Source organism: Dermacentor andersoni, chromosome 8 (assembly GCF_023375885.2).
Source record: "Dermacentor andersoni chromosome 8, qqDerAnde1_hic_scaffold, whole genome shotgun sequence".
Taxonomy (NCBI): domain Eukaryota; kingdom Metazoa; phylum Arthropoda; class Arachnida; order Ixodida; family Ixodidae; genus Dermacentor; species Dermacentor andersoni.
Genome location: NC_092821.1, coordinates 67,450,331 through 67,471,162, shown reverse-complemented (window position 1 = coordinate 67,471,162; position 20,832 = coordinate 67,450,331). Strand labels below are relative to the sequence as shown.

General features: G+C 46.0%; 1 protein-coding gene across 9 annotated transcripts in view; it reads left to right on the top strand.

Moving 5' to 3' along the window:
• Window positions 1-20,832, top strand: part of LOC126526739 (uncharacterized) — a 59,068-nt gene that overhangs the window by 19,118 nt on the left and 19,118 nt on the right. For 4 of the 9 annotated variants that reach the window (XM_072289767.1, XM_072289765.1, XM_072289771.1 and 1 more), the window contains 3 exons: window positions 670-796; window positions 9,560-9,646; window positions 11,791-11,997. In XM_072289767.1, coding sequence (XP_072145868.1) covers window positions 11,805-11,997 — 193 coding nt within the window. In that variant the 5' untranslated portion in view covers window positions 670-796; window positions 9,560-9,646; window positions 11,791-11,804. Of the gene's footprint in view, window positions 1-669; window positions 797-9,023; window positions 9,096-9,559; window positions 9,647-11,790; window positions 11,998-12,723; window positions 13,593-20,832 lie in introns of those variants that run through there. The other 5 variants (XR_011896021.1, XM_072289772.1, XM_072289768.1 and 2 more) reach the window with 5 other exon arrangements.

Genomic DNA, 20,832 nt, shown 5'->3' with positions numbered 1-20,832 from the left:
TTGCGCCTCTCTGCTTCACGCTTGTGCCTTTCGGCCTCTTCATGCTCGCGCTTTTCTGCTTCAGGCTTGCACCTTTCTGCCTCTTCATGCTGACGCCTCACACGCCTCTTCTTCTTGAAATTCGCACCTCTCTCGCCTCTCTCCTGCTTCATGCTTGCACCTCTTGCACTCCTCTGTCATTTGCTTTCTTTCAACAGTGGTTTCCCATGCCTCTTCAGCTTCCTCGACCATCACATCTGCATTCGTGACGTTGAGGACTGCTTCTTGTGTTGTTGCGTAGCTGACGAAAATGCCCAACTCTTCGCAAATTAGAAGGAGGTCCTGCGCTATGAATTTCTCTATGGCGAATTTGTTGGCCTTCAAAATGCACCCTTCAATAGAACTGAAATTTGCTATTTAAGGAAGGTGAATTCCCAAAACAGTGCCTACCAGAAAACACAAACATACTCTCCTAGCAACTGCTTACTTGTACTAGTGAGAGTTTTGGTGACATGAAGAGCAAACATCAGGCCATAGCTAGCCCTTCCTTATCACTATTAGGAGACTGCAGAATTTCTTGTTCTTCATGCTCTCTTTTTCACAAAATAATTTTCCTGGCCTCACCAGCCTCCTCCTAACTCCTCTCCTCATTCTGCAAAAGCTCTAATTGCTACCTTTTGGCTTTCGCAGGGCCAACCGAAATGTTCATCTGCTCATGACTTTCAAGGAGTTCTTGGACGCAACTTCTCCATGCTCACAAAGCACCCTGTGTTTCTTCCCCACTAGCAATCAGCCCACGAGACACTATATTCTTGGTGTATGTAATAAAATAACTAACACCAAACACTGTTATGGATTGCCTGCGCTATGAGTCTGGTGAAAGAGAAGCAAACACGTAGCACTCACCACACCAATGTAGTCAATGCTGATCAATCTCATAAGCTGCCTGCCTGTATTGTAAAGTCGGTTCCATGTATGGTGCCGTGCCAGGTGCCGAGAGAAAGAAGGGTTGCGAGCGACAGTTACGAGAACAAAAGGTTTTATATTCAGAAGTACATGGTTGAGTTTTATACACACAGCTCTTAACTTTCAGAGCAAACTGCATGCTAGAGTCTTTGCATGTCCGAGCTTCTTTTTTCTCACATCCATCCCGATCCACTTTTTATGCTGTTTATTTCCCTCTTTCCCTCGTCAAGGGATTTCACAGGATAATCACTAACGCCTTATCATTCACCACCTCCTTCTCCCAATGTTGCACAATACGAGGCGGCTTCCACATGGCAAACTGAACTGGCCATTGACACCTTTCCCGGTAGTTCTCGACAATGACCCTCTCATCAATCAGTGACCTCTTCGTGATGGTCAGGAGAGGGTGACATTGTTATCTTGAAGCGAGCTGTCATTTCTGGGTGCTCGAAAGCCAAAGATCTGGAACATGACTACCTGTCCGTAAGACTCATGTGATGCTGATTGAGCTTCCTTGAGTCAACAATGAGGTGGGATCAGCACCTGTGATTGCCGCATGTCTGCAGGTGAATCATCCTTTGTTCTGAGCTATCGTCAGGCATAACAGCAGCAAGTTGGTGATCGTAAGGGTTGCCGAACAAGTTCTGCAGCTTTTGTTTAAGTGTATCAACTGGTGAGCTCATCTGCGTGTGTCCTAAGCCATACTTGAGCTGTGCAACCCACTTAGGTAAAATACTACGTTGGCAAGCATGACAGTTGAGTCGCACTGGTTATTGGTGCTGACACGTTGGTACAGGCTGATCCAGTCGTCGTCTTCCCCATCGTTCTCCAAGAATATGCCAGGATCATGTGGAGTAGAGAGTGCGATGTGGCTCGTCGGAGTAGCAGCAGGTGTCAGAGCCGGTTGAGTCGAGCTGTCATCTCCGGGAGCCATGACGGAAGGCTCGATATACCATCCACTGCGAGCCCCATGACGAGGACAGGGCATGTCTACCTCCACCAAATATGTTACATGGGAAGTCACAGAAAAGAAGCTACATACAAGTTTATTTACATAATGAATACGCTGCACTTTGCCAAAAGACAACAGCCCATACTACTAGCCTCTAAGTATTGTCGTCATCTTCACACTGCTGGCCTCTTCTTTATTGTAACTACTGGTCCGTAACAATATTGATGATTCTGAAAACTGGGAGTTCTGTCATCATGAAGGTTGTATCGAGTGGCCATGCAGGGACCCTTTTTCACCATTAACTGCTGTTTCAAAGAGGCGGGCTTTATGCACTAGAGAAAAACTCGCATGGTACTGATGGCATCATGGTGGAAGCTGCTAACATAACCGAGCCCAGGGAGCACGTCACTGTTTCTAGGCTCTCTGTATTTAAAAAAAAATATCTGATAAATGGTAATGCAAGCCCATCTGTTTCATGAATAAACAGTGCATGTTTACCTGCAGAAAATATGTTTGGTCACTTTATTGTCACTCTGAAAAAGTTGAGATAACTTTTCTGCGAAATTTGTTAGTCTGAAGATTTTAAATCTACAGTAAAAATATTCAACACTGAGGGTTCACATTTGGGGGAAAAATACTCTCGATGGTTTAAGAGGAAGATAATTAGTGGTGCATCGATTCTTTTGAGATGATTGGCAACTTTAATGTCATTAGCAGTCCGATGATTGGTGCACGATTGTTGACTGTATGTTAAGTAGTAATATGAAAAGTGCTCACACCTGTGACCCAATTTGGCGGCAACTTGGTTCAATAAAGAGCAGCACGTACAGAGTGCGGCTGCAAAGCACCTGAACAAGGCGTAGGTGAGTGCCGAATTGGAACATATCTGTGTCGGTGTATCTACTATGTTATTCTGATAAGTATTTATGCAAACCCATCTGTATGTGTACTGATGAATAAACAATGCATGTTTACCTACAGAAAATATTATTTGCCACTTTATCGTCACTCTAAAAAAGTTGTTACTTTTTTGCAAGATAGGTCAGTCTGAAGATGTTAAACCTGCAATAAATGAGAAAACGCGGAAGGGTCGCACTTGGAAAAAAAAATAGGCCCTAATGGGGTTAAGAAGAAGCAAATTGGTGGTGCATCTATTCTTTTGAGATGATTGGTGACCTTAATGTCATTAGCAATTTTATGATTGGCGCACAATTGTTGGTTACAGTAGTGGTGGGGTAGTGTTGGTAGTGGTGTCAGAGTTTCTTTCAATACTGGCACATGCACAATGACCCAACTTGGCATCAAAGTGAAGAGCTGCATGTACAGTCGACAACACATTGAAATGGACCACGGCTTAGGCGGCCGGAGCAGCTGCAGGGCCGCACCATGGCGCTGCTATCGCACGCTCACGATGAGAGTACCCCGAGTGACGGCAAACTTCGTCTCCGCACCCTTGTTTTCGCGCTGGTGCTTGTCATGCTTAATAAATTTCAAGTGCGGTGTTCGGCCTTTCTGCTACTGACGGTCGGGACGAAGGGACGCGTGAATGCCAGTAGTTTCGCCAGCAGTAGAATGCCAGTAGATTCGCGAGTAGTTCAGCACTTCGCGCTGTCGTGCAGTAGTGGGTGGCCGCAAGTCATCAAAGCGCCACAGTGTGAAGGAACCAGAACTCGGATGTTTTTATTCCTTTGCTTCTTTATTTTGTCGGCAATTTTCAGTTGCGGACACAATAAAATGAAGCATGGCTTCGGTTCAAGAACGCAGACCAGTGCCAGCTAGTGAAAAGGGCAGCTGGTGTTGAGACGTCTGCTCTCGCATGTCCGTCCTTTTTAGCTAGCAGTTTCTCCAAACCTTTAGCGTCCCCTTAGCACTCTTTATTCATAGAGAACAGTGCGAGATGATGCCGCTGCAACTGCAATGTCTGCTGCGCTGCTGGAATAGGTTGTCGGGGGCGCAATTGTTCTCCGTGCCCAGCTTGCGCTGCAGCTTACGGTTGGCACCTTAAAGGGACCCTCACCAGGCCCCATAGCAAATTTTTGTTATATGCTGGAAGTTGTTACGTGTCCTCTAGGGAGCATTCTGCCGCAGAAAATTTTCAAATCGGCTCATTAATAGCAGAGATAGAAATATTTCAGTGCCACAAACCCATGATTTCTGCAGGCGGGCTTTACTGCCAAGCAAGACAGTCTCCCTACTCTCCCTGTCTAGCCTCCACAAGCAAAATTCCGTCCCTGCATTCTCCCATACTGGACGTCGAGGATCGCGTGACGCATACGTTTTTCTCACTTTTTTTTTCACTGCTATGCACTTCCGTGACAACATCGCGCGCGAGCTATTCTCTCGTTCGTGCAGTGCATAAATATTCCACGCTATGTGCCGGGAAACCGTACTAGTGGCATAATTCAGTGCTATGCTAATACTGAGGCAGAACAAGCGCATCGCAGGGAATGATCACGCACTGGAACACAGTAGAACATGGCACAGTTTTGGTATCTGCGCACGTGACCGCACGACCATGGGAACAAGCAGACGACGCGGAAGTACATTTCAATTCTTCAATTCAAGCTTCAATTCGTCAATTCAAGCAACAGGTCACACAAATAACAGATGGTGCCTTCAATAATTCTCAAAGTCGCGCGTCACCACAAGCTACGTCACACTGCAGACACGACTACGTAGGTGCAGGGATGGGAGTATGTCATCCTCCGGCTTGGAGCGTGGTGGCTGTGAGAAGGAAAAACAGCGTTCCGTTTGAAATTTCAGATCTTTCCGCGGCACATGGCAATGAAATACTTTGCAGACACGATTGTTGTCACGTGCTGTATGCTCTGCGCTTGTCAGCTCAAAATGGCCAGACCTGGTGAGGGGCAAAAGAAAATTTATCTAACTGATTTTTCCAATAAAATCAAAAGTTGCCTGCATCCATCATCTACTTACAGCGAAAAAAGTTTCCAGTTCATCCTGACTTGGAAAATGTCCAGCGACCCGTTCGAGCCAATGTTCGGCTTTCTGCGCCACATTGCCGGGTACAATGACATGTTGGACATAAAGAGTGCAGCATGTGTCCTGGAAAAAATGCTGAAGACCAGAATCGTGGCAGCTTCAAGTGAAAGCAATGTTAAGAGCTGGACCACATTCTCATCGCAGCATCTTGATATTCAACAGGAATTGCATGTGCGACAAGCACCTCTGATGAGGTCCTGAACATGGCAGCGCAGGGGTTAAAAAACTGCCTTTCAGCGCGACCATTTGTCTCCACCCCTCAGATCGCCAGCGTGGCCATGATTGGCAAATACACTGTGCGTGCGGCGAGTGAGCACATTCCCTGTGCAGGCCGTATAGCCTTCCTACGGCGAGCAAAAAGCAGCACTCCTAAGCACGGGCCCATCGCTCATCGAGACTGGTGGCCTGTTTTATCGACCTCGGGAACTGCTGAATCTGCTCATAGGTCTTCGGAGATTCGTGGATTGTGTGCTTCATTGGAGGCCCATCACGAAGCCTTTGAACATTACACACAGAGGATTGTGCAAGAGCCCATTAGCCTACCAGTGATGAGCTGTGGGAACACCGACACTGACCACTGCAAAGAGCTGCTGCTGCTTCTAAGTTCCGGGAAGTTTATCAGGCCGCTTTTTAAAAATTTTGCTCAAGGAGTGGCTGACAGGAATGCTGCCGCCAAACTGCTTGAAAGGAAACCCCCTGTCAGGAAAAGTTCTCAAGGTATAGTCGAAATTTCTGCAAGGAAATGATTGTCGCGATCTTGTCGTGCATCCCTGAAGCATAATTTGTGAGTAATGGAAACAAAGCCTGCTGACTGCTTAAATACCTCTTCTCTGCCTTTGCCTCCTCCTTTCCCTACTTTCCTCTTTCCTCCACAGTTGGCATATCGATGAAGTGCAATACTTCAAACAGCTGAAGCAAGGTGCTTTGATCATGTTCTGCAGCAAAGGTGAAGTGGACGAGTCGATGAACAGCGCCGAGCTGGATGCCTGCAGGATGTAGTCATTGGACAGTGGTGTGGAGACTTTTGATGAATCGTGGTCGTCATTGTCGAAGAGTAACGAGCAGGGATGCTTGAGGAGACAGCTGCTTGAGCATCATGTCAGCATTTACTCTCGTGACTGACTTCATTGTGGCTAAAGACGAGTATGTCATCCATGAGCTTGATGACTCCTGTTAGTCCGATCAAGATTTCAGACTTGCACTTTCCACAGTATTTTGGTGTTGATGTTATGCCGATCGAATGGGAGACTTGTGAAGTGCAAAATGCCCAGTTGGCAACATTTATGTCGTCAGCTCTAGGCATGGCGGGGAGAGAGGGATTTTGGTGGGAGCCTGAATATGCATTGTCTTCAAACAACTGTTGCCTCACCTAGCTGTTAACATGCCCTTTTCTTTCCCTGCGCCAGTATATACTTCAGTGTGTTCCATTTACATAACAAAATTTCTTCGTTCTTAAATCAAACATGTCTTGTTTGGTTCGTTTTAAAGTTTTTTGTGTTAATTCATAGCAGTGCCTTAACACAATATAACGTGACAGTACTGAGAGCGTGTTCGTCGCGTCGAAGCTGCCTGTTGACTTCGTGTCCCATTCATGTTCAGTCAGAAAGAAAGGTATTTAATGTGTAAGAGAGAGAGAAATAAACTTTATTGTGAGACCAGGCTTCTTGAGCCCAAAGGTGGGTGGCCTCCTCAGTCCAGGTAGCCATGGCTCGCTGCCGCCGCCCGAGCCCTGTTCACCAACCGCAGCTGGCTGTCAGGGTCTTGCGTCACCAGCAGAGCCTCCCACTGGTCTTCCAATTCTTCTGAATCCGCCTCTTTCTGCCTGTTATCGCCTGGTGGAGATGATGATGGTGGTGCTTCTCGATTATTCCTGCATCCAAGCAGCATATGGCGCAAGGTGTTGGGCGTGTCCGGCGGGCAAAACTTGCAGTCTCGCCCGTAGATGTCCGGGTACATGGCGTGCAGCAGTGTTCCGTGTGGGTAGGTTCCAGGCTGTAGTCTTCTCCAGGTTATCGCTTGGTCCCTATTCATCTTCTTATCTGCGGGCGGGTAGCAATGCCTCTGCTTACTGTAGTGCGCCAAGATATCCGAGTACTTCTTGGATATGCGTTCATCTTCCTCGTCACAGTCATTGGTACGTGTTCTCTGCGTGTTGGAGATGGCTCGGCATGCATGATCTCGAGCCGCGGCGTGCGCCGCCTGGTTCCCCGTGAGAGACTCGTGTCCCGGCGTCCAGAGGATTTGTGCTGCTTCTATCTTGGTGTTGTTCAAGACCTGAAGTGCTGCCTTTCCAATCCTTTCATTCATATACCTTCTGCATGCTTCTTGCGAGTCCGTCACCACGGTAACCATGGCCTTCTTGCACGTTACGATGGCCAGGGCTACGCCCACCTCTTCCGCAGTGCTCGCGTCCTTGGCACGTATGGATGTGGCTGTAAGTTGTTCGCCCTTCTTGTCGACCACGCTGATTGCGAATCGGTCGTTGGTACTGTACGCAGCTGCATCCGTATATCTAACGTTTTCTTCTTTGCTGTTGGTGCGTTCGAGTATGCGCTTGAGCGCCTGTATTCTCGCCTGTCTCCTTTCCTTGTCGTACTCGGGATGCATGTTTCTGGGAATAGTACTTATGTGTAGCTTGTCTCTGATCTCGTGTGGGATACGCTGAGGTAGGTGCCTTTCGATTCAAAAAATATACTTGCTAAGGTGTGGCTCACAGTCTTCTCGGCAATGATGAACTTAAAGAGCCTGCCAGCCCTGAGCTACAGTCACCGTGGTTGTAGCAACCACTACTTCAGACCGGCTCAGCAATGCTAAAGCTGATCGAAAAAAAAAAAAAGGAATCAGGAATTTTGAGCGCACCTTTCTTCACCATTCATTTTTTTAACATGAACTAATCCTGACAAAATGTTAACTTTTTGAAAAGCTGCCAAATTAATGTAATGCTCAAAACTTCAAAACTCATTGCACGACATTGTCGAAAGATGGCTGAATGCTTATAAAAAGGCTAGAAACGAGTTGCATCAGTGGAAACCATAAATGTTCTGTTATGTCCTAATACACACAAAAATAAAGTAAGCATGTTATATCATTCACATTAGAATATTTCTAATAGCTTCAAAGAAAAATTTTGTGATGAAGCAGGCGTGTGCTCTACATCAAGCCTCCAGTGCATGTTACAAGCATACAAGCAACTGCCTGCACAACGTGTAGCCAGATGCACCGCTGCACCGACACAATGTTGCCAACAGCATCACTCCGGCTCCAGCAGTACAGTTGCAAGCACGACTACGCGGCGATCTGCTCGCATTTTGTGATGGCAAACCTCTAATGGCAAAACAAGCGACGTCCAAGGCATAATTTTGTTTAGAGGAGGCATTGGTCAGTGCTACACAGATACCGAGGCTGACACAAGTCTATCACAGAGCATGACCACATGCTGGAACAGGCTAGAAAATTATATAGTTTCATTGTGTTTACTTGCAACTGAACGATGTGGGAATAAGCAGACAAAACAGAAATACAGTTGAACCTACTTATAACAATATTGATTCAAGTGCCACAAAAAATCCATTGTTATAACCGGGTTCCACGAAAAACATGGGGAATGGCGTAGCGGTTCCGAGAAAAATATAATGGCGTGAAGATCAGTTCTCCTCCCTGCCACCTTCCTCCATCTGCCTTCTGATTGTGTTGACTCGATCAACTGTTTAACTCTGCTTCCTGCGCACTTAGATCGCATGTTGTTAAGAAGCCGCGACTGTCGGCGTTCAAGAACGGCACTGGTATAACAACTGTAAAGAAGAGTCAAGAGCGGCAAATGACATACGAGCTCCACCGAGGCAACATTTTGGTGGCGCCAAGAGGCGCCTTTTAAAATATGCGGGAAGGCTGCTATGGCAACATCTCAGCAAGAGAAATCCAGAAGAAATGCTGGAGCCAGATCGCCACAAGCATCTTGCCACGTACCTCCCCACTGGCTTGCTTGAAAAAACCGCATGTCCGTCATTCTTGCTCGCATTATGCGAAGCTTGCCGACATCCTTCTCCAAGGCATTTAGGTGCCCCATCTAGGGAAGCGGAAGGTTCCTCGCAAAAACAAGCTCATGAGGGACTGAATCATATGCAGGACCTCCCGCGGGGACATTGTTGACCCAGCTGCCCTGCTCCGTCATCGCTGCCGTCGCTATCTGATGCAAGTACGTTCACGACGATCGCCTCATCGGTTAGAAGCACTTCGTTTCCAAATTTATAGCAGCGCACTTTCTTTTCACCGGCAATGTTGTGCATTGCTGATGATCAGTGGGCTAATCAGCCATCTTCCCTTTCGGTGGCATGTCAAACTAGGCTGAGAAGCAATGAACAAAGAAAAGCATGAGCGACTTAATCCGTTAGCAGAATTGCGCAGAATGAGGGCCAGAGATTAAAGGACCAACTGTGAGGGTCGAGTGAGCAATCTGGGAGCAGCGCCGGCAGCACTGTCAGCACAATTGGCGCGGTCCAGTCGTGTTTCGGAGGGTGGCGCAGCCTAGAGATATGGGCGCAGTCCGTTTGTGTTCGGAGGAGTGGAAGGGTGAGGGAAGAAATTCGAACGGAGCGGCAGTTGGGGTGCCGGGCGATCATGCAGCCGCTCGCATCTCACTTTTCCTTTTTTCTTTTACAGGATTTCGCATTCCATTACCTTTCAGTATGGACGCCCAGCAGCCATACTTCATCGTTATAAGTGATAATGCGTCATGAGGACATTGAAGTAAGCAGGTTATTTCCCTATAGAAAACTTACAAAAGTTTATGGTGCAGCTGCTTTTCGTTGTGATAACCGATATATTGTTGAAACCGGTATAGTTATAAAAAGGGTTCGACTGTACATCTCTCTTGCTGTGGTGCAAAGTAAAACAAACACAGCAGACATTCGGTCTGCATGTTATATTATTTCTCTAAACTTTAATTCGTCTCTTGAGACAGCAGATTACACAAATAACACATGTTGCCTTGAATAATTCTTAAAGTGTCGCACGTCACTATGAGCAACATCGCAGGATACACATGTATGTAGGCGCTTTTGCTGATATAAGTCAACCCCTCATCTTGGAGCGTAGGCCCGTGAGGAAAAAAGCAAACAGTGTTTAGTTCGAAATTTTAGCTGTTTCGGCGGTGTGTAGTGATGTAATTTTAGCATCCTTGATTATGAGTCCGCATTGTATGCGCTGTGCTTGTTAGCTCAAAATGGCCAGACCTCGAGGGGCCCTTTAATGCGAAAGTGGGGGAAAATTGGGTGGGGGAACAGGTGACTGGCAACTGTGTCATGAACTCTAGAATTAGAAGATGAAAGATGTGCCAGACTTCATGGAAATAAATTGCCTCCGAGTTATGAATACCTTCTTCTGGAAGCGGAATAACAGGAGGTGGGCCTGGAAAAGTCATAATGGGGACACAAGAAATGAAATAGATTTCATACTTCGTGCCGACCCTAGCATAGTGCAAGTTGTAGAAGTGTGAGGTCGGGTAAATAGTAGTGATCATAGGTTGGAGAGGTCTAGGATTGTTCTCAATTTGAAGAGAGAAAGACCAAATTAGTTGGGAGGGAGCAGGCCACCCAACCTAGACAGTCGGGGTAAAAGTAGATGACAAGACAGGGATAATTGGAAATCACTGGCAGAGGCTGCTCAGGGTCATTGAACAATGGCACGTACCGAGTGACCCAACTTAGCACCAAAGAAGTTTGTTGAATAGCAGCAGATACCCATTGTTACATGCTCAGCGACCGAAGTTGGGCCGGCAGTTAGTTTTGAACCCAGTTCCCAGGGACAGCACAGCGACCAAATGCTCTACCCATTTGATCATAGACTACACACAAACCCAAGTTGGCAGGAAAGAGGTTATGTGCAGTCATACATACAGACGTACAGACCTACCGCTATGTGGGTAAAGCTCTTAAAGAATGCTGTTGCATTGTAAATGAACTTTGGACCAGCAATGTAATGTGTAGGGCAGGTAACCGATGGCCTATCAGGGTTACTGAATTGTTATCAATCGAACTGACGTGCAATCCTGGGCAGCAGACAGGTAGTGTGAGGACATAGAAAATTTGCAAGCACGGGATGGTATTGTCGTGTAGTAGTGACGGTGAGGAAAGCAGCAATACTAAATATGAGGAAGCTAGCATTTTATTGGGTGATCTTGTGCCCTCAAAAAACACGTTATACTCAGAGAACAGCGACAGTGACTAACACAGTCGGCGATCGGTAAAAATCTGATCAGCGGGTCAAGCACGTCGGCTTTTATAAATCAGTCGTCGAATGTTCCAGAGTAACCGCTGGGACCCGCGTGCCTTCCACAAAGTTCTACACCATTTGTGTCGTGCATACATGCACTCGGCTTACGCAAGGTTCGGCGACAACAGACAGTGGATAGAAGCAGCGATAACATTCTAGAAACTTCCTATACATGTAGACACGTCCTGCGCTGAGCGATAACACTTTGTAGATGGTAAAAGCGCTCACCCGTAAAAGATAAACGAGGTCATATGTCAGTATCATCTGGCACAAGATATGGGGTGACAGGAGATCCTATAGTTGACATTAAATAGGCTGATTGCAATGAGCTTAGGATGTTGCAACAACTTTTCATTACTTGGACTACACCAATAGCTTTAATATGCATGAGATGAAAAAGTGTCACAAATAGGTTCTGCTGTCATAAGCCTTCCACAAAGAAGAGGTAGCTCTGCTTTCGAGTATTCAATGTGGATTGTCCTTTGTAGCCCTTTAGGTATACTGAACTGGAAGGGTTATTTTCTGTTCCTTGGCTATGCTCCTGTATTTATTCTATTGTATTTTACCTCTTGTTCTTGATGCTGTAACAGGACTGCAATCGCCTCACTTATTTTCTGCAGGCCTCACAAATGCGATGAGCCTAGCTGAAAGCATCACTGCCAAAATGGCATGCCATGCCCCTTCAAAGATCGGTGGTCAGGTCGAGGTTGGCATGCAGTGCAGCTTGTCTCTCGCTGACAAGTCTGTTGGGTGCTCGTTGAAAGCATGGCGCGTCTCGAGGTGCATGCAGACTATGGAGACTGTGGAGCAGTTAAGCTCCACCTCAGGTGGGCAATGACCGGCACTTTTCTTTCATTTGCCTGCTTATACGAGTGTGGTAAATGACCAAGTCTGCCTAGCTTGGCACGACTCGCTCAAGTGTGTGTGATGTTCTGTCGCTGAGGGTAAATTAGCCTAAATAAATAATATAATATAATATAATAGAATATAATAAATAATATAAGTAAATACTGCCCTACTGAGCACATTGAAGTACCTTAGATGGCAGAGCTTAATCCAGAGCCCTCTTGTCCTGGCGTTGTTGTAGCCCTTACATTTGTCCACGATAATGTTACACCTAGTGAGTCTTTTAGTTATGTATAGATCGGTGTATGAGTGTAAGAACATGAATATAGACCAATGGAGAATGTAAGTTGAGCTCTGGATTTGATGTGAATAAAATTAAAACATAATGCAGTCAACTATAAAACATACCTTGTTTTATCAATATTCATTGAGGGAGGCAAATACTACTCGGGAACTGTAAGGATTCTTGTCCTGGGACAGGTTTTGGTCACGACATCCCAGAGCACATCATTGGTGATGACTAAGCGGGCCTAGTTGTGTGCAACACCGCCCTCAGGCAATGAGCAGCATGCACTGGGCTCCTGAGGTGCACGCCAGCAATCGCTTCAGACGACCTGTACGCATCTTGAGGTGAATGCTGGCTATGCGCTGGTTTTGGTCCTCTCCTGTCGATAGCAGCTTCAGGTTTTTTTTTTCCATGTTTACAGACATCAGTGGCCGACGGGACCTCTTTTGTACCACCTGTTTGTGCCAGCGGATACTTATTCTTCCTTAGCACTCTTGTTACAATGTGCTATCCACCTCTGCTGATGCGAAAAGTGAAGCCTTCTATGTACGAGAAATGAGACACTAGTGAGCAATTGAAGTGCCTTTGCAATGAATTGAATCTGCTGTCATCAGGAGAACTCGTCCACGGTGCTCTCAAGAGAATTCCATCACGTGTCTTCAGTTTCACTGTCAACAGTGTAGCCGTTTTACAACAAAGCCTCCAGTGAAAATCGACAGTTGCTCTCTACTTTCTATTCATGTAAACCATACAGCACACTGCCATAATCTTGCTTTGCACTTCCACCCATTTTACCACAGTGTTTTCAAATGCAGTTATAAAGTCAAGGCCTGAAACGTTATTCTTGCACCTCCAGCAGAAATAACTCGTGTTTGGAGAAAGTTTGCAAAGTTGGCATGTTTCCCACAATAATGACAAAAATGATGACGCTTTCTTCATTTTGACAACTACAAACAAGAAAACTTTATTTTGTTTCACTGTACTACATGGCAGACACAGGAAGATCGTGCTAGTTATTTTGCGAGAACTGACCAAAGCGCAACCTCTCCTTGGTAATTCAGGTGCATGCAGTTGCAGCGTAACATTTTCAAAATGGTTTAAAAGATGTTTATTGCCACGTGTGTGGAATTCGAATATGTTCTTTTTCACAACATAATAATCATACAATTGCCGACCAATTTTCTTGGACACCCTATTTTCTGGGCCGGCTGGAATATTTTAACTCTGCAATATTATTGCCAATTTGCTCCATATAGTTATGTATAATAATAACGAAAATTTTGATTGTTTCGAACTGTTCTCGTTTAATTTTTCTTAATTTTTCTCACGATCGCAAGTTCGAAGCTACCGAAAATGCAAACAACATCGCTGTAATTTTGTTTTCCTGCAACCTCAAAGCAGCGTTGCACACATCTCGCATGCCGATTCAGAGCTACCATTTCAGGTGCAGCCTCAATAGGCACCGCTTGGTGCACTCTCCCACGTGCCGTTGTGCTCTCATTGCTGTCGGCACTCGTCAGTCGCATATGGCCTGTGGTACTCATTGTATCGCCACACATGTGCATTGTGGTTTTCTTCAGCTGCATACTGTGATGCTAGGCTTAGCCACTTCAACAACCGATTGTCTTCCGTGGTTTCATCGCCAGTTGTTAACAATGGTGCTGACACTGCCTTTGTCATCCACCGCCTTCCGACAAAGGCTTTGAAGCGAGGAAATCATAGCATATTGACGATAGAAAAGATGGCTACCATTATCGTGAAAGTGTAAAGGGACTTGTCGCAATCGGACGTCGCAAAAGAATTAGAACTCTTGAAGCAGACAATATCAGACTACATAAACGACACGGTGAACATTTTGGAAGCCACTGAGAAATCTTCTGGATCCCACAGTGCCCACCCAAAACTTGAAGCTATTCTAATGTGACTGAAAGCCATGATTACCATGCAAGTGCTGGTGTCCGGTGATGTTGTCAATCAAAAGGCAGAAACCGTAGCGCTTCAGATGAACATTGAGGATTTTCAACTTAGTGATGGCTAGGTCCAAAATGTTAAGGGGTCCCTCACCAGATATGGCCATTTTGAGCCGACAAGCGCCGTGTATACAATGTGTGCTAGCGTTCGTGTCTGCTAAGTATTACATCCCTATGTGCTGTGGAAAGAGCTGAAATTTCAAACCAAATGCCGTTTGCCTTTCTTCTCGCGAGCTTTGTGCTCCCAGCAGGACAGTTTATATATTTCTCACAAATGCGCCTACGTACATCGCACTGCTGTAACGTCACTCATAGTTACATGTGACTCTGTATGGTCTGTGGCGAATTAGTCAGAGAAAGGCGCTCAAGACAAAGAGAGGCCAATGAGCGAGTTAGTACGGACACTCAAGCAGGGTGGCTCCGATGTGGCACATGGGGTACTTAACTGCACTCGGGACGAAAAGCAGCCAGTGAGCGGGTACAGAACATTGGGGGTGCTAGTAGGCACCTGTTTCACGCGCGTCTCAAAGAGTTGAGCAAATCCGAAGCTGGCACGGCTACGAATAGGGTACACATCTAGGCAGTCGACGTGACGAAAGGGCTTTCCAAAGAAGGGATTGCTCCCAGTGGCCAAAAGCAGAGGGGTACGTACCTCATGCTGTAGGTGTCATCTGCGTCGAAGAAAATTACGTCCATGGCCAGGGTATCAAGCAGGAACGAGGGCTGAAAAGGGGCCTGCAGTGACGACATGCTGAAACCAAGTTGGGTGGCAGTTATATGGAGGTGGGTTTGCATAAGGCTCAGGGAAGGGCACGACGCTCCTCCACTCTGCAACACACAAAAGCACTTGGGCAGTGTTCATCGAGTCTGACATGGCGCAGAGAAGGTTCCAGAGTCAGATCGCCAATAAGCACAGCTGTTTATTCAACCAAAATGCAGCACAGTGTGACAGTCACGGCACTTATGGGAAAAGGCTCACCGCAAGACTGATCGACTATGCGTGCCCGCTGCGCTAGGGCGAACTGCGAAGCGGCCAGCCAAGTGCGAAAACTAAAGAATTGCAGGAGCAAAGGGCCTTGTAACCACCTCGTTGTGGGCCTGTGAGCATCTGCTGCGGCAATGACGCGCTCAGCGAAAGAGAGCTCGGGTGGAGAGGTGCCCGGGGCCCGCCACTCGGGAGGCCAATTGGGGCACATCTTGGTGACATTAGCTCACGCGGTGATTCGACCCTGGGAGGGATAAGCACAGTTTGTGCAAGAAATTAGCTTCAGCACGCTAGTTGTGTCAGCCATGTTGCCGTTACGGTGGCAGTTCCCGGAGATCAAGCTAAACACAGTGCAGGAGTTGGGGGACGAGGCACAAGAAGGCACCTCAATCCCCACACCATGCAACGTGCGGGGGAACAGATGTCAGTGACCAGCCGAATGGTACAACCCAAGTTAGCCCATGATTCATATACACCTGCCCACTTGCCCTACATTGTGCAAAGGGTGTGGCAGATTTGGAGCCTGTCCAGTGGCCATCATGCTACCACACTTGATCCTCCCACCACCGCCACCGCAGCAAGGACAACGAACAACACTGGCGAAGCAGTGTTTGGAACCACAAGCATGGGTACAACATATCGACGACAGAGTCAAGGCCTCCTAAGACCATGCACAACCACAAAAAGGACACAAGCGGCTACAAACACTGTCGCACGAATGACTACGTTACCACTGAAAAAGACCGCTGGTAGCAGCCACCCCAGTTAGGTAGAGGAGGCGCCAGGTGAGAACAGGGAGGAAATCAAGTCATTCGCCAGACATTGTGATGTCGATGCTAGGCTCAAGAAAATCGAGGATTTCCAGCATGAGCTTGTGAAACAGGTCAAAGAGCTCAAAAATTAGCTAAATATGGAGCGCGATGCACGAAAAGCGGTCGAAAAAAGACTTTAAGCAGCCGAAGAAAAGCTGAACAGGGCCGCCATAGTGAACGAGAATGGATGGATGGAGTTATTCTATGAGTGTCCCCTTTGAACCTTGATGGTAGGTTGTGCCACCAAGCTCATATATTGCCTCATGTCCTACCTATGTTAAAGAACGAAAAGAAAGGATTGACAAAAACACCTTGATGAATTCCCATAACCAAACTTTCTGAACCACTATTGTGAACTTTGTTTTCGTATGCGTCTGTTGTTTGTAGTTTTCCTACTTTCGCCAATCTTCCAATCGCCTCTTACTAATCTGTATTGCAGACATCTTTCCTTTTCCCCAGCTCTCTCTCAAACCAATAGCTTCAAGGAGGCCAGTGGTGCCTAAATCAGCTGCTGGGTAGATATCTTCATATTCTCATAAAACATGATCCATCATTTCCTTAGCTTTTCCACAGCAAGCACATGCTGCTTATTCCTTCTTATAGTATCTCGCTTTATAAGTGCGTATTCTAAGGCATCCTGATTTCACTTCAAAAAGTAATGAGCTTCCCTTTGAGTTATCATAAATTGTTTCTTTCCTAATTTGGTTTTTTATCCTTTAGTAGTTACTCATAGCAGGTTTCCTTTCTATTGCCGCCACCCATGAGATTATCTCGTCTCTCTGACTTTCTGCTTGACGCTCTTTGTTGCCATGTTGCTCACCATACAGGTTGCATACTTTCTGGTAAGCTTCCTAGTTCTTTTCCTCCACTCTGAATCAATGTTTTTCCTGTACATATACCTGAACACTCTCCCAGCCCGTTAACTTTCTTCCATATTCCTCAGTCGCTCTTCAGAATCAATTTTACTGTGATCTTCCCTTACTTCAAATCTTGTGCAGCCCATATCACCCTGCACAGCTTAATTTATAGGCTTCCTGTGAGTGCCCAATGCGAGGCGTCCCGCTGACCTTTGGTTGCCATCCAGTGCTGATTGTACCCCTGATTTCTAGCAAACAAACAAATTTCCAAATGTAAGTCTTCGAACCGTTACACCTTTCCACATACCCCACAGCACCTCGTACCTATTGTATCCCCATCGCGCTCTGTGTTTCATTATGGCCGCAATTGTCTTCCCCTGTATTCTTTTTTTTCTGTAGTTCCATATATGATAGTCTTCGTTTAGCCATATACCAAGGTATTTATATTCTGTTACCCGAGATCTATCCTGTCTCTGTATTGTCACTGTCTGTGCGCTGTTTTCATTGAATGCCATAACACTTGATTTTTTTACGATAAATTTCAGACCTAGATTCTCGCCGTCCTGTCCGCAGATGTATTAGATAGACGTTTCATATCACTTTGCATGTTAGCTAGCCACACAATGTCGTCCGCATAAAACAAACCTGGAAGCCTCTGCTCTACTACTGTACCTGCGTGTTTGTATGAGAGATTAAACCCAACATTACTTCCTTCCAGCGTCCTTTCCGTCGTCGCCATACATCATAAACAGCAGTGGAGACAAAGGACACCCCTGCCTTAGATCCTTGTTGATATCAACTTTATCCTCGCTCCTCATCTCTTCCAATTCAACACAAACTGTATATTCTCGGTAAACTTTTCTCAAAAGCTGTATACAATCGTCACGTAAGCCTTCCTCTTCCAGAATATCTCACAAAATGTTGCTGTCGAGATTATCATGTGCTCCTGTAATGTCTAAAGAAGCTGCATATATTGGTTTATTTTCTGCTCTGAATATTTCAATAGACTGAGTAAGGCCAAAAAATCATCATCCAGATGCCTACCTATTCTGCAGACATCCTGATGGTCTCCCAAAATGCCATTATTTGCCGCCCATTGTTGTAGCTTTAATTTAATTGCCTGCATTGCTAACCTTTATATTACCGATGTAATGGTCAACAGTCTACATGAGTGAATTCTATCTTTCTGCCCCTAACCACTATAAATTATATTCATTCTACTTTGTCGCCAACTGTCTGGCATTCATCTATCTTTCGGACATTTTTCTACTCCTTTCAACAGAGCTTCCTTACTTTTTGGAGCTAGTTTATTAATCAGCCTAACGGGAACTTCGTCTAGCCCTGTGGATGTCCGCTTCGGAATTTTCTCTTCGTTTTTCTTGCTGTTGAAATTTGTGAGCACCAGCTCCTTTTCCATCTGGTTCTCTTTCATGCTGTTTCTTTCCTCAAGTAAAATCTCATCATTGCCTTGAAAAGATTCGGTTGTTATATTCTGGATGTAATTTATTGCTGTTTCCTCATTTAGTTTTACTTCTGTCTTCATCTACGATATGTTGTATTGTTCCAGACATCCTGCCGAATAAGTTTATGTGGTTCCAAAGTTTTCTAGGTGCAGCCTTCTTTTTCTCACGTATTTCTGACAAATAATGTTCACTTTCAGCTTTTATCTTTGCTTGAACCAGTATTTGAGCCATAGAATTTTTCTCCTGGTATATTTCCCATTTTCTGGCTACTTCATTTTGCCTCAACTGTGCTTTTCTTTTATTGCCTGTGCTCTCGGATTGCTTTCTGTCGTTCGACGCTCACTTCTCGGATCTCTTTGTTTTGCCAGCTTTTGGGTTTCTTTTTTCCTTTCCAACGAACATGTTGCATCTCTTCCGTATTTCTGTCGTTACTACACTTAGAAGCTCACTATATTCCCAGTTTTTGCTTGACCATTTGCGCAGTTCTTCCTCGACTCTTGTGACTATATTTGTTATTTGTTCAGTGTTAAAAATTGGAGTGGCCATTTTCTGCTCCTTGCTTTTTTTCGCAACTACATATCCCAGTTTCAATATTCCCGCAGGGGCATCTGCGTCAGCAGGCGTTTGGTGTGTTGCGACACCACGTATGTGAGCACACGAGTGTTGGACCCTCCCGCATGTAGCCGTGCACGGTTTAGCCATGCTCAGGGAAAGGGGAATCCTGGAGGTTGAGCTGATGCCGGGTGTTCGGACCTTTAAGGCCCCCGGGCATTGGCGACACACCTCTTTCGCCTCTGCTTCACATAGACGGCACCCCCGGACTGGCCCACCCGCCGTAAATCGGCAGTCGCCTTTTCCTTTCTCTCTCTCCTCAAATCTTCGTCTTTCTCTCTCACTTTTTTAACTTTTCTGTCTCCTTCTCTCTTCCATTTACTTCCTTTCTCCACGGCGGCGAGGGTTAAGTTTGTGTGGCTATCCTACCCCTGGTATTTATATTTGGTTATAGTGACGGCATACGGCTGGCGTCGTGCAGGCTTGAACACAAGCTCTGCCGCGTTCCCACGTTGCGCTCCGTGGTGGGCAGTTAGCACTGTTGCCGAACAAATACATTTTCTTATGGCAGCGCAAACTACTGTCTATGATCGGCGTCTTAAAAGATGCCGCACTGTTCCAGTTCTCCTTTCAGAGCAATGCCCAATCATTTCCCAAGTACTATGTTGTCCACAGCGAAAACAACATACCAGTAAGAAAGCTCTCCCCATTCCTTGTGGCCAAGTGTCTGAAAGACGAAATCGGACCTACGTACAATGTCTAAAAAATGTCTAGCAGGGACCTCCTCCTAGAACTAAATGACAAAAATCAAGCGCTAAAGCTCTCGGCACTTCGTGGTATTGGCGACGTGACAGTTACAATTTCACCACACAGAACACTAAATACAAGCAGGGCTGTGATATCAGTGGAAGACTTTATTGGCTTGAGCGATGAGGAACTGCTGGAAGGTTTCCAAGAACAAAATGTTACCAAAGTACAAAGAATTGTCATCCGCAGAAACGACCAAGAAATCCCGACAAAACATGTTATGCTTACCTTTGGAATGATTGTAATGCCTACCTTGCTGGATGCAGGGTACGTAATAGTAAATGTCAGACCATATATCCCGAACCCCAGATGTTTCAAGTGCCAAAGGTTCGGACATGCTTCAAATGCATGCCAAGGCCAAACAACCTGTGCTGAATGCAGCTCCAATGATCACCAATCTGACAATTGCACTTATTCCCTACATTGCATTAACTGCAAAGGAGACCATCCAGCTTACTCAGCCTTGCCCTTGCTGGAAAAAGGAAAAAGAGTTGCACTAACCGTGAAAGAAAAAATCTCGTTCTTTGAAGCCAGAAAGCGACTATCGTACCTTATGTGACGTGGTTATGCCAATGTGATGAAGGTGGGGGCAGCGTCACAGAGGCCTCAGAAGTTTTCTGAGTCCATGCACAGTGGTCCCGTAGTGACCCCTCCCACCCCCGTGGTGGAAGCAACCAGTGCTGCTCCATCATCGTCGAAGGGCCTGCAGACACTAGTTTCACAGGGCCATAAAATCAAATGAACCCCAAGGCCCGAGACACGTGTTTCGGCGCCCAACTCTCGGTCCTCCAGCGCTTCAGAGAGAGTGATGGAGGTCGACCCAAGAACCCCGATGTCATCGACGCCGAAGGACAAGCGCTCTCGAGCGCGTAAACAGGGACAAAGTCTCAATAACCACTCTAAATAAGAAAGCGATAACGTAAAGGTTGTCGTTCTTTTGTATCAGCCTTCTTTAGATCCATCTTACCTAACATCTTTATCTCCTATTCACTCGGAATGCCATTTTTTTCTTTAAATTTCATAATGTCTTTCATAATGCACTTAATGCACTTGAATTGCACAGGTGCCTTGCATAACTTAGGTG